At 36.8% G+C, this 13,755-nt stretch overlaps 1 protein-coding gene across 5 annotated transcripts in view; it reads right to left on the reverse strand.

Annotated features, from left to right (window-relative positions):
* The window catches only part of USP15 (ubiquitin specific peptidase 15), a 68,846-nt gene that overhangs the window by 14,583 nt on the left and 40,508 nt on the right, over positions 1-13,755 (reverse strand). For 2 of the 5 annotated variants that reach the window (XM_042792133.1, XM_042792135.1), the window contains exons 7-8: positions 13,252-13,335; positions 6,466-6,610 (exon numbers count right to left, since the gene is read on the reverse strand). In XM_042792133.1, coding sequence (XP_042648067.1) covers positions 6,466-6,610; positions 13,252-13,335 — 229 coding nt within the window. Of the gene's footprint in view, positions 1-6,465; positions 6,611-12,183; positions 12,452-13,251; positions 13,336-13,755 lie in introns of those variants that run through there. The other 3 variants (XR_006165280.1, XM_042792136.1, XM_042792134.1) reach the window with 3 other exon arrangements.

Raw genomic sequence — 13,755 nt, forward strand, 5'->3', positions numbered from 1 at the left:
ATTATGCAATACTGCATGCACTGTCAATGTACATACACATGCATACAAACACTCTGGAAGAATTCTAAACTACTGAGTCAAAAAGGAGACCTCATCACCTGAAAAGAACATATAGTCTACTGTTTAGAAAGCACAGCTGTAACTAGTAAGGTATGGGAGGCATTAAGATGCACAGGAAAATGAAAAATAAATAGTATTTATTTTTAGTGACTTAGAGATATACATATCTTAATACAGTAGCCTTACTGGAATACTAATATTAGTATACACTGGAATTCCAATCCTAGACTATGATCCTGTTAGCAAGCCTACCTGTCCTATGAAACCTTTATATACGTTGAAAAATAGCAATTAAAACAGTCACACTACACTTTCCTAAATCCACATACTTTAAGCATGGGAAAACTCTGATAAAAGAGTTTGCAAGGACTCTGATTGTTTAACTGATTAAAAAAAAAAGCGTGAATGAAGAAAGAGGGCCACCAAGACCGTCAGTAGCCTGGGAACACTTGCCCTGTGAGAAAAGGCTGAAGTGTCAGGGCTTGTTCAGCCCACAGACAAGACTGTTTCAGGGAGACCCAACATCAGCCTTCTATGACCTGCAGGGAAGTTAAGCAGAAAATGGAACCAGGCTCTTCACAGTGGTGCATAATGGGAAGACAAGAAACAACAGGCATAAGTTGAAACAAGAGAGGTTAAGGATATAAGGAAAGAAGTTTTCACTGTACGAACAGTCAAGCAGTGGAGCTGAGAGGCTGTGCAGCCTTCTTGGAGGTTTTGGAGACCCAACTGCATAAAGTCCTGGGCAACCTGGTTTGACCTCAGAGCCGACCTTCCTTTGAGCAGGAGGTTGCACTAGAAACCTCCTGAAGTTCCTTCTAACCTGAATTATCCTATCATTCTAAGGTAATGAGAAAGCATTTATTCAAATCCTATAAGGGATATTACATAGAAATGATGATAAAAATAAAATTTAAAAGTAAAGAAAACATCATTAACTATTATGCCAGTTAACTGGGAAAATGAGAAGCAGGCAGTAAGATCATTAAATCGAGCTTAAAATTGAGCGTTCCTATAAGTATCATGGTTATTCAGCTGCACTACTTAATAAGAAATTTATGCAAGGGACATTGACATTTCTTATTTCAGCCTTCTAATAAAAGGCCAAGAGCTGACTGCCTGAAAGATCCAAGTAACAGGAGAAATAGTGAATCACTTTACATTTGTCTATCCTACTTTCAACTGAAGTGCTTAGTGTCAGAGGTGGTGAGAAACACCCAGCTAATACACCCCTTAACCCAAACTCTGTATGCCTATGTCAACTGAAACAGAGCACTAAAAACTTAAGTCATTTCAGGTGTTGGTAAAAGATGTTATGTTTCGTCTGGATAAACTCACAGCCATAAGTAACTGTAGAAGGAATGTTGATCAGCTTTATGAAGAAAGAAAATTGCTGAAATACCCCATTTCAAAGTCTTCAGCAGCTGTTGCTCAAAAGTATATAAAATCACAATGATGGAAAAAACATAAAAATGAAAATGTGGGAACAAAAGTGTTTTTAAAACATTTACTTTTGTTCTTCTCCTATTTCTGAATCACAAAATGAAAGCTTTGTAAACTCTCATATTTTCATTGCAAAAGAAAAAAAAAAAAATTCTCACAGAGCTCTAATCACTCTAGTATCCCACCAAAAGGGCAAATCAATACTTAGAAAACATCCACAGGTGGCAGCACAGCAATGCTTCCGGAGATTAATATTTTTCTAACAAAGCATCTACATGCCAAATACTCTTTTCCTTTTTTTGGGTTCAAGCATTCATAATAAAGTTTTCATAAAGTCCACAAGCTCTCTTTTGTCTTTCCTGCTTTATTTAATGCTCAGATCTGCAAAAGGAGACATTTAGGCCTTAATAATAAAAATCAAGCCTTAGGTATTAGCACTGAAGTAAATTAAAATCAGATACATGGAATACTCCTTCAAAAGAATCTGAAAAATCTATACAGAAGTTCCAATACAACTAAAATATGAAATAATATTGAATTATTGATTTTTTTTTTAGTAAGAAACAGTGATAAGACAACTGCACTTGGAAGAAATACAATGGTATCTTGGCCTTACTCCTACTCAGCTTGCAGCTGTTTGTGGTACCACAGAGGATCCTACCCATCTTTTCACCATTTCTCCTCTAGTTGTCTTGAGCTTTGTAACACTGAAAGCCCCTACCTGGAAAAGCTAAGGTCTCTTTACAGTAATCACTTAGAACAATGAAGGGGCAAGCCTAGCCCTACCTATAGACTGAAGACAACAAAATTTAAGAAACTGCTAGGATTGTCACATTTCTACCTAGTATGGTTCCAGGGCAAAAACTTTCAGACAAGTTTGTCAGACGGAAGAGCAAGATGTACAAGGAACTAGTCCACTTCCTCAACAAGGAACATTGGTAACAGTTCTGATGTGAACCATCTTCACCGTACGTGAGATGAGAGCAGAAAAGCTGTCTGAGAAATGAAGTAGCTTCTGAAGCTGAAATGGCTCTTATGTGAACACTAAGGGGCCTCAATGCTGTCTGGGAAGGATGAAGATCTGAGAAAAGCAGCAGGAGAGCAGATAAACTAAACTCTGCTTCTGTTGAAGGAAGCTACATTGACTAAATTTGGCACTGACTGAATGGAAAGGATCAAAGCAGAGCTTTTGGAATAGAACATGAATAGAAATGGAAACTATTTCAGAGTCTAAAACTCGACAGTAAAATATTTTGTTAAAAGAAAACATATTTATCCTGTTAAACAACCTTATGCTGACATAAATGTGAAGGAAGACACCTTAAGAAGGCAAATAAGTGTCCTCGGTTTGATCACCTCCAAGGATGGAGGCTCCACAGTCTCCCTGGAAAACCCAGTCCACTGTTTGATAACCCTCACTGTAAACAAATTTTCTCGCATTTAAATAGAATTGCCTGTGTTTCAGATTGTGCTCACTGCCTTTTGTCCTTTCAGTGGGCATCGCTGAGAAGATTTTAGTTCAGTTTTCTTTAGTCTCCCCCACCAGGTATTTACACACACGGATAAAATCACTCTGGAGCCACCTCTTCTCCAGGCTGAACACTCCCAGCTCTCTCAGCCTCTTATATAGGTCAGATGCTGCAATCCCTTGATCACCTTTGTGGCCTCTCACTGGACTTGCCTCCAGTATGTCCCTGTAACACTCTGATACTGGGGAGCCCAGAAGTGAACCCGGCATTCCAAGAGTGTCTGGGCAGTGCTGAGTGGAGGGGAAGGATCACCTTCCTTGAGCTGCTGGCAGTGCTTTTCCCAGTGCAGCCCACAAGGTTGTTGGCCCGAGGACACATTGCTGGCTCCTGTTCAGGTTTTTGTCCAGCAGGACCCCAGGTGCTTCTCTGCCAAGCTGCTTTGCATCCGGTCACCCACCCACCTCCCCACCCACCCCAGTGGATACTGGTGCCTGGGGTTATTCCTCCCCAGGTGCGGGCCTCTGTCTTTTCATTGTGGCTCCTGTCTGGCCATTTCTCCAGCCTGCCGAGGTCCCTCTGAACAGCAGCACACCCACCTGGTGTATCAGTCCCTCCTTCCAGGTTTGTGTCATCTCTAACCTTGCTGAGGGTGTGCTGCTCCATCATCCAGGTCAAAGCCTAGAGCACCTAATATTCCTAAGCAGAATTCCCTACTCTGCCATCCATATACCATCCAGGCCCATCCAAGATTTGAGAAGATCAAATGTGTTCAGATTGCTTCGGCCAAAGGCATTACACCTCTAGCCAGAATAATCCAGTGTTACTCCAATAACAGTAGGAGGTGAAAGTAACGGCAAATTCGTGCAGTGAAATGTACGCTTTCAGTGTAATTGGAAAAAAGGTAGCAGTTAAGTGGTGGCAAGAAGACAATGATGGCAGAACTTGCAGTCTGCAACATCTTAGTGTGTTAAGAACACATCATACTTTCACTAAAAAACACTTAAGTATTTCTTTGGTAACATTAACCTCTGAACAGTACTTTCTTTGAGAGATATAGTAGGTGGAACTGAAACATACTTTACACTTAATTGCTAAGTAAGCTGCCAAATAATGCATTTGAAAATACACACCATCAAGGACATACTAAAGGTACCATGCCAAACTAAAGGCTGCACTGCTCAATAAACACCTAATTTTCATACCCAGAGCACTGTCTTGTGAATCAGCAAAATTGTATTTATCAATTTACACTACAGTTTCTCAGAACTTATTTGAACACTTGGTTCCCTAGATGTAACTGAAAAGCAATGAAGTCCAGGCTGACAGGATTTAGAATGCAGATCTCAGAATTAAATCCAGTTAATAAAATGGAGTATTTATGTGAACTGTAATAAATGTGCTAAGCTGTGTAAGATTTCTAAAGGCAATAACTCATGCTTATAATTCTCACCTAAAAGGTTACTTTTAAATCTACATATATGCAAATTCATGTATACCAGTGTAACAAAGGTTTGAGTAAGTAATCAAAATTATGCTTGTTTCTATTCTGTCTAGCTTGATGAACAGCGTAGCACCACAAAAAAATACTTCACTATTTACTAAGAATATTCTTGTGATTCAACTCTTAAAAGACAATTCTATTTCACACTCTCGACATAAAAATGTTTTTTTCTCTTTACAATAGCATAATGACACAATTCAGTAATCAAAATTGGCTACATATAGCATTTTTATTTAGAATGGATACTGTAAAATGTGTGTCCCTCCCCCTTTCAGTTTAGATATCTTTTGTGCAGCATGCTAAAAAAAAATTTGAATTACTTCCTGCACTGTTCAACTTTTCTTCAAGTATCCTCATGATAACACTTTTAGAAACAAGAATAAATTGAATTTTATGGATGTCTTATATTAGTAAGTATGGAATAACCATGGAATAACCCCAGAATAATGCCACATACCGCTACTGGCTGGGGGCTGACTGGCTAGAGAGCAGCGTGGCATAATATGACCCAGTCGTCCTTTTCTGTGGAAATGTGGAAGAGCCAGCAGTGCATCCCTCTGGGGAAGGTGGCCAACTGCAAGCTGGGCTGTATTAGCAATAGTAGCCAGAGGCAAAGGGAAGCAAATCTTCCCCTCTATTTGGCACTTGCGAGGCTGCTGCTGGAGCACTGTCCTCTTTAGGGTTCCCCTGTGTAAGAAAGCGTGGAGGAGGGCCACCAACGTGGTCAGGGGACTGGAGAACAACATACCAGGAAAGGTTGAGAGCTGTATGTGTTTGTTCAATCTGAAGAAGACAAGACTAAGGGGAGAGCTGGCGGCTGTCTGCAGCTACCTAAGGGGAGGCTACAGAGGACTGGAGCCAGACTCTTCTCACAAGCGCACAGTGATAGGCCTGGTGTAGAGGACACAAACAGGAGGCAGGACCCACGATCATTCTGGGGTCCCTTCTAATCCAAACTATTCTCTGATTCTATATACAAAGAAGGGATAGAAAATCTGTGTAGAGTATGAAAATCTGAAATATTTCTTCTTTTGAACAAATTTCAACAACTTCATAAACTTAGCTTACAATTTTATCTGAAATAACTTTTTTTCTGGACATGCTAACGAAGGAATTAAACATTTTTTTTTTTATTATTATTCCACCCAAAGAAATCACAAACATAAGTCGGGAACACTTGTGATGACAAAGGAGGAGATTAACTCTGAAGTATGCTTGGTTTACACTTGGTAGGAAAAAAAAATGTGAACAAGAACTTAAATACACTTTACAGTTTTTTGACATAAGACTGCTTTGATGACAAAACACGAGTTCCAGAACATAACAAAACAAAACCAAATTAAACTATTAGTTCTTTCTGATCATTAATTAATCTACCACTGCAGCTTCCACTTAAAAGTTTTTTTTTTTGTCTTGGTAAGAGTAACACTAGGTATACTAGTATTTCTCTTGCAATCATAGCAAAGAAACAAGCTGTTACAGTCCTGTAAAATATCTTATCCATGACACAGCAGTTGTTCAAGGGGGAAAGGTTAAAGGTAATTATTTTTTAAGGTTCCCTATATGTTAACCTGCACACTAAAAGTACATGATCATTAGCTAAAGGCCCAGCAATTCACTGGTCATCTACTTTTTGACACAACACTACAATCTGTACTCAAGAACATTTCAAAATGAGAAAGTATTTTTTGTGACATGCATGCACGGCAATCACTATAAAAAGCAGGTTTCCACTTAACAGTTCACTCATGTAGAATGCTGGTCAAATCTCTTTCTGTTATCGATCATTGTGCAAAAACAGGGGAAACAATGAATGCAGCTATGTCAATCAAGTTTTCTAGTATACCAACACAGATGTATTATTTCCTCATTTTTAATCCTATCCTGCTACTTAATGGAGTCTCTTAACATTAGTTTCTGAGCATGACAAAATATAACAAGTTATTAGTTTCCAAGTAATAAGACAAGCTCATGCTATTCTAAAGTACGTACCTGAATTGCTGAATTCATGAAACATGTATTCCCCAAGTTACTCAGGCCACACAGACCTGGCTGCTCATTGTGTCTTCCTGGCTCTGAATAATCATAATTCTTATAAGCAGTATATGATGGGAGACAATAGTTTGAATTTTTCACACTGTAAAGAAACAAAACATCTTTCACAATGTAAACATGTACTCTATAATACTTTAATACATAGAAGTACTTTACAAACTGAAATGATTTAAAATGTTAAAATAACTTCTGTGAGCAAGACAGGATTTTAAATAAGTATTTAACTTTGGTAATAACATTAATTTCAATTTAAGTCTCCTGTGCAAACAACCAAAATCTAATGTACTGCAATAACTGTAATTATTATATCCCTACCCCTTTTTGATAGGAGCAGCTTCACAGTTTACTCTATTCTTCATTGCTCCATCAAATTTAATACACTCAGACTTTAGACACCACCAGCAGCAATCAATCATTTACGTCCCTTTTGCATCCTGCTACTGCAAGAGTGAGGTCGGTGGGAATGGGAATGCAGAGTTACAGGTGAAAGCTGAGATTTCCAAGGCCACTGTGGCATAGCTGCCTCACTGCATCAGAGAATCTATTTATAGCTTCCCTGCTAGGACAGCACAATCCAGCATGCAAATGCAGGAAAGCCTTGAGAAGCAAAAGAATGCGCAAAATGCCTTGTAACAACTTCATTATAAATCTCTATGATGCATCTGTTTGGAGAAACTGGAGAAGACTGAAATGGGTAAAATGTAAGATTTAAAGCAATTTGTTTCCAGATGAAATCATGCAAATACTAAATATAGAATAACCCTCAAAACAATAAAGAAGCATATCCACAAACACTAGAAAGGCACAAGATTCTTGTAAGAGGATGGTCTGTAATACTACAGATGTTAGAAAAAACTAACCAACCAGAAAGGTTAAACTCTTTCTTAAACTATTTCAGGCACTGGTCATAAGACGATCTGCGTGATACCAGCTTTGGCTACAGTTCAAGAGTATTTCTGCAGTCACTAAGCATAATTCACAATAGGAGCAACTTGAACAAAAATTTGAAAGTCAATTGCTAAGAACAACAAGGAAAAATATGCAGTGCAAAGAATCAATCCTGATAAATGAGATTTATAATTGTAAAAGTCTGAGGATGCAAGTGCCCAATGGTACACTCCAGTCATTATTCCTGAACAGTATCACACTCATCACATCCAACTGAAATTCAGCTGTCCCCTCAGTGCACAATTACTCACTTTTCATGAATAAAAGTTGTTTTGTTTTAATCACAAGAGTTATTGAAAATTTCAAACAGAAGGGGAAGAAAATATCTCCCTCTTTTGATGGTCTCAGAAATCTGTGCAGGTTATAGCTCTGCTGTCCATAAAGCTGCTGTTCTCAAACTTTTACATCTGATAATTTAGTATCTGACTTCCCTATTAGTCTTTCCCTTTTCCATATGCATGCATTTTCTCTGCTCTCTGGTTTGCCCTCAAAATAGTTAAGTGGCATTGTGTTTACTGGTTATTCTCCATGAAAAATCCCTGAAAGTTAGTTTTGCCCATTCATCTTAAACCTAAATTAAATGCTTCACCTTAGTTTATACAAAATGCTTCTTGAACTCCAGGGCCCACATACTCTTCAAGCCTACTTCTGTGGTCAAGCCTTCCCTATCACTAGTCCCTCATTCACCCACGCACCAGAGATCCCCATGGAAAATTACCTTCCCTCTCCCTGTGCAGTTGCAGTCCAGCTACTGCAATCAACACAAATTCCCTTAAATTGGTATGCCTTAGTTCCCCCAGGAAAAAAAAAAAGCACAAGCTTGACACTGGTGCTAATGCAACCTCCGCAATATAACCAACCTCCCAATTCAGCTCAAAAGTGCACAGCAGCAACCGAAATGCACACATAGAGGGTACACAAAAAGCTTCTACTCTCAGCCCTGCTTGTTTCCTACTGTTTTCCTCACCTGACTCAAAGATTACACTTTTCACATGGCTAACAGAAGAAAAGCTCTGTTGGAAACTTTGGAGATGTAGGGGTAATAAACAGATTGAATGTAATTTTCCTAGGGATTTTCACTCCCCTTCTTCCTTCTCTGCAGCTTCCCCCCTGCTCCATGAAATGCCACCTTAGGAGGGGCACTAGAAAGCTAGGAAATGCAATTGGTGTCTTTTGGCTATAGTGCGCTCACGTGGAAGATTTAATCCAATTAGCTGGGTAACATCATGACAATTTAATTCAATATAATTATAATGCAGATAGATTCCCAGTGTCGGTTTGCTCTGAGGGACAGACTGGCAGTTTACTTCTCAAAAGGGAAAGCCATTTCTGAGCTCTTTCATTTTCTGTACTGCCCCACAGAAATACATTTGAGGAGTTTAGAGAACATGGTTACCACACTCTTTCCATGAGTCATCTCTATTCATATGCTTTTCTTTCAGGGTTCTGTGACATTTTATAAAAACATATCAAATGCCTACTACTACAAATACAGTGCTTACTAAGTGCAGGAGACTAGGGGATGTGTCTTTACAACTTTTATCAATCTGTAAAGTTATTTTTTTCTGGAATAATTATTTTTATTTAAATTACACTGTGCCTTTGCTTTCCATGCTTTTGAGACTGGACAAAAAATAAAGTATTATTAACAGTCAATAGTAAATGGCTAGCAATGGAAAGCAAGTAAAGAAGCATGGCAAGCCTACATAAACTTAATTCAAACAGAAATGCCCTAGAAAAAGTTACTTGTGATAGAATGTCCCCAACCTCCATCTGCTTTTCCTGCAAAACCTTTAGAAAGTTCCCTTTAATGAAGGAATAATGCATGGAAAAGCAGAGGGGTAGTATTAGAATGGGGCAGTCAAGTAAGGGCAGTAACAGAAAGAACACACTGATGGCTCTGAGGGGAAATTCCTGCTCAAAAAATAAGGCAAGACTTAAAAAAGTGAAACCATCTTCAGACCCCTGAAAAGCTAGATAGAGTAGTGAAAATGGTAAAGGGAGGTTTCTGAATGAGATTTTATATCTGTAAATCTGTACATTTTGAGTTGCATGTGCCATATTTGAAATGACTTATATGTACTGTCTGTATCCTGCCTTTAAATCTCAAAGCAGCGTTCAGATGGTGATGAACCCAGAGCACCCATTGTGTAGCTGGAGTTCTGGGAAATGTGGATTTGGAACAGAGAATTTTGGAAAAGCATCACTAGCTTTGGAAAGGACACAATTTGACAGTGAAGTGCTATATACCAACAACATGTGCTGCAAAAAGAATTTGAGTTGCAAGAATGAGCCCAGAAAATTAAAAGTTTGGAACACTTACTGAGCTCTGTAATATTTCAACCACTTTAATGCACTGTCAATGTGTTTTTGTGACCAGCCACTTTAACAGACCCCTAACTGGGTTCCATCAATTTTTAGAGATGCCTGAAGCAGCAGGAGGCCCATGTCACTACACAAAGACTATAGTCTTCGTTATTGTTCACGATCATTGTCTAAAGAGCAAAAGATAATATTATAATCTATATTTACATAAAGTTTTAAAAAAATCACCTGCCTCATAATATTTGCCTATATGTCAGGTGCAGCATGAAGAAACTGTTTCTACAGGTGATGTAATTAACATTTATAATTCTGGAAATACGCATACTGAAATAAACAAAGTATATGAACAAAGCTGTTAGTCGTCCATCTTCCGACAAGCTGACACTACTGAATGATGAAGTCAATTTAGTAGCCTGAAACAGTGGTTACAAATGAAGAAAACAAAACAACTTTTAGCTTGATTCCCCAAGCAAAAATTCCTGTTCAACTGTTTTTAATCCCCTCCCCACATAATTTAAAAAATACCATATGTGACATGAAATGTATTGCTTTGTAACAGCAATAAACAGAAATTCCAGTTAGACCTAAATGATGCGTGTCTCTCCCTGCTCTTCTGAATCCACTAACACATATTATGCTAATCCTCCTATGTTATCCTTTCAACAAGATCACCTGTAAAGGCAAAAGAACATCAATGATCAATTATTTGGAATCCTCCATTCCATCAAATGCAAACTCACATTTATAGAAATGAAGGCTTTGGATCTGATAAAATTTGCACAAGCTATTTCTATTATCTAACGTATGACTAGCTCAACACACAATCAAGTATTTACCAATTTGATGCTTACTATTACTCAGAACAAGTATTATAAAAATGTGTACCATATAAAGAAACATCATCATTTTCAGAGTTTTAACATAACTTGTACTCTATCGCTGAGCTATAATTGCAAAACGAGGCTTGCAATGACTAGCATTTATGACTATTACTACACACAACTTGTTGCTTGCTTTTTCTGCCTTACAAATCAGCTTTGTCAGCTAAAATTATCTTCAAAACAAATGTTGGTATTTCTTTTAGAGTCACAGCTTCTCATGTCCATATGGAGGTGCCAATGGATCCTGGAAAGCCACAAATGCATAATTTCGCTATTGTACTGAAGATAACATGCAGTATAAGAGACAATAAGGCAGAAACGTGAAAATAAATTCCAGGCAAATCTGACATTAAGTAGTTAATTAAGAAAGTGATGAAAAGAAGATAGCATTAATTAATGGAAAAGAAGTACTTTCTCAGACAAGGAGATATTTGCGAGAAGAGTAAAATATAAGAAACTGACTGTAACCCAGAATGATGTAATACAATTAAATACAGAGATATATCTTTCCATTTACCTTCTGAAGCAAAAAATTCTTAATGCAACAGTATGTACTTTGAAGTACATAGGGTATTAATGGATATAACTTCTCTGTCACTGAACTGGTTAATCTTGAACATGTATTCTGACAGAAGGGCTGTTAAAAGATTCTCCTGTAGTATATATTGTAGTGAATTATAAATTAGTGATTTTTAAAGTATTTCTTTTAACCTCATCATAATTGAATTACTGCATTATAGGGAAAACCATATACTTCAGCACTGAGTATCTGCCTTACATAACATCCAGTATACAGTGTTTGCAGTTACAAGAGAAAAATGGCTGGTACTTCATAACACTATAGAGAACATGTACCTACTATCTGATCTACAAATGTTTAAGTTCTAGTTAAGGCACTTCACATACCAATTCCTTATCAAACTGGAATTTTATATCACTTCTTAACCATGTATTTCTGTTGAAAATCCTCAAATTAAAAAAAAAAAAAACAAACAAACAAACAAAAAACAACCCCCTGAAAAGTTCTAAAAGCTCCCATTTTGGCTTCAAAATAAACCAAGAAATAAAAATAAAATCAACTAAAGCAAGTGAAGAAACTATCTTTAAAAGCTGCAAGAGCTGTCAACCGTTTTCATAAATGCTTCCTACAAATAACTACAGCATCACTAGAGAGAAGCTAACATTAAAAAAAGAAGAAAAAAATAAAAAAAGATAAAAAAAAAAAAAGAAAGCCTTGCTGGCTTGATTTAAAATGGTGGCTCTCTAGGAAAAAGTAACTGTTAAGCTTTGGTTTTGGCATTACAACTGTCTTTTGCATAAGCAATGGGGGAAGGAGAGATTAGTTCTCAGCTGGAGGCTCAGCTCTGGTCAAGTAATTTTTCACACAATCATAGATACAATATACTTTTTTATTTACTACACATTCACACACAGAGTACAATAGACTGCAGTTAAATACATGGATTTCAACTGTTTAACAGTGAGAGTTGGGGCTACTCACAATTGGTAGAAGCACAAGTGACACTTCACCCCTTAGGAAAAATCACTTCTGATAAATGCAGTATTTAACTGGAAGATATTGTATAACATATTTAATATTTATGTCACCTTTTTAATATTTAACATCTTCATGTTTGATCACAAAATGCATGTTTGGAAAAATATTTTAAATTTGAATGAATTGTAAGAATAAGCCTCTTCAATTTCCCCCAGCTTGCATTAAAGATGAGTGCTCTCTGGTTTCAAGCATTTGAAAGATGCTCCATTATCTGTTAAAGTGAAATAATTCCATGTTTTTCTATATTCACCAACTTTTTTACAGTTGTGTACAACAAAAAAGATTACACACAAAGTTGGCCACTGGAATATGAAAGCTCTTCTTTTAGAGTTTTATCACATTCTTTATTAAACTTCTGATTTGGAATATAAAAGAGAAAACCCTTAAAAGTGAGAAGCCTCTTTTACTAAGCCTCTGTTCACTGTAATAGTCAAGGACATCTATCAGACTGATCTCTTTCAAATCTTCTAGCACTAGGATACAGAAGTTTAGTTGCTGATAATTAATCAATGGCTATCATCACTATGATAACCATTATAGCTACAACAACTCAGCGGTAGTGGTCTCAAAGCAATGTGTGATAGCACATATGCTGCCTTAATACCTCAGCATCAATAAATAAGGGAAAACCTGACCACCATAAATACTAAGTAGCTTATACTTTTTTTGTTGTCCATCTAAATGCAGGCAGGATAATAATAACAACAATGTGTTTTTAGCATGATAAACTCTAAATGAAGTCTTTATATATTTTTCTTACAGTGCTCAACATTCTTTTTAGTGTCTATTCTACTGAGGACTAAGAGTTACCAAATATCTTTAACTGCATTTCATTTCCTGATATCATGCTTTACAATACCTACACTATGAAATAGTGACCAGTAACAATTCACAATCCAAATATTGCAAAACAAATCAAAATCCTTAAGCTAGGAGTTATAAAACATTGACATTTATTTATGTCACACTGGGGCGTTTAAATTAAATAATGGTTTAAGGTATATTGCTTACTTTCTGTTGTTCATGTTGTTATAATTATTTGATAGAGATGGAGAGATCTTTGGTAAAGTTGAAAAATTGGATGCACCTGGGGACCTTTAAAAATATGAAAATGATAAATTAGATAAAAATGCTGAGATATTAGAAACTATGAAAGAAAGCTAACAAATGAACAATGCATATAAACAAGCATGGAAAAGAAATTTTTTTTAAAAAAGTGGGCAAAGCACTCAAAATATCCAGGACATGCAGCCCTCAGAATCCAACTTCTAAAACTTGAAATGCTCCACAGTACTTTAAACTTTCCTATCATGTTGAAGAAATAGAGCTATTAAAAACAAAAAGCAAACAACCGAACAAAAAAAATCACAGGCCACTGTGCTATAAAAAATGTTTTGAATTTATAGTAAGACTATAGCTATTCTGATGTTCTAAATCCTAGCATCTAATGTTTCTAACATGGAAATTTTATTGATTTTTCATTTAACCATAAATGGATGTTGAAATGAGATATAA

Source organism: Tyto alba, unplaced genomic scaffold (assembly GCF_018691265.1).
Source record: "Tyto alba isolate M040663 unplaced genomic scaffold, T.alba_DEE_v4.0 Super-Scaffold_2, whole genome shotgun sequence".
NCBI classification, from domain to species: Eukaryota; Metazoa; Chordata; class Aves; order Strigiformes; family Tytonidae; genus Tyto; species Tyto alba.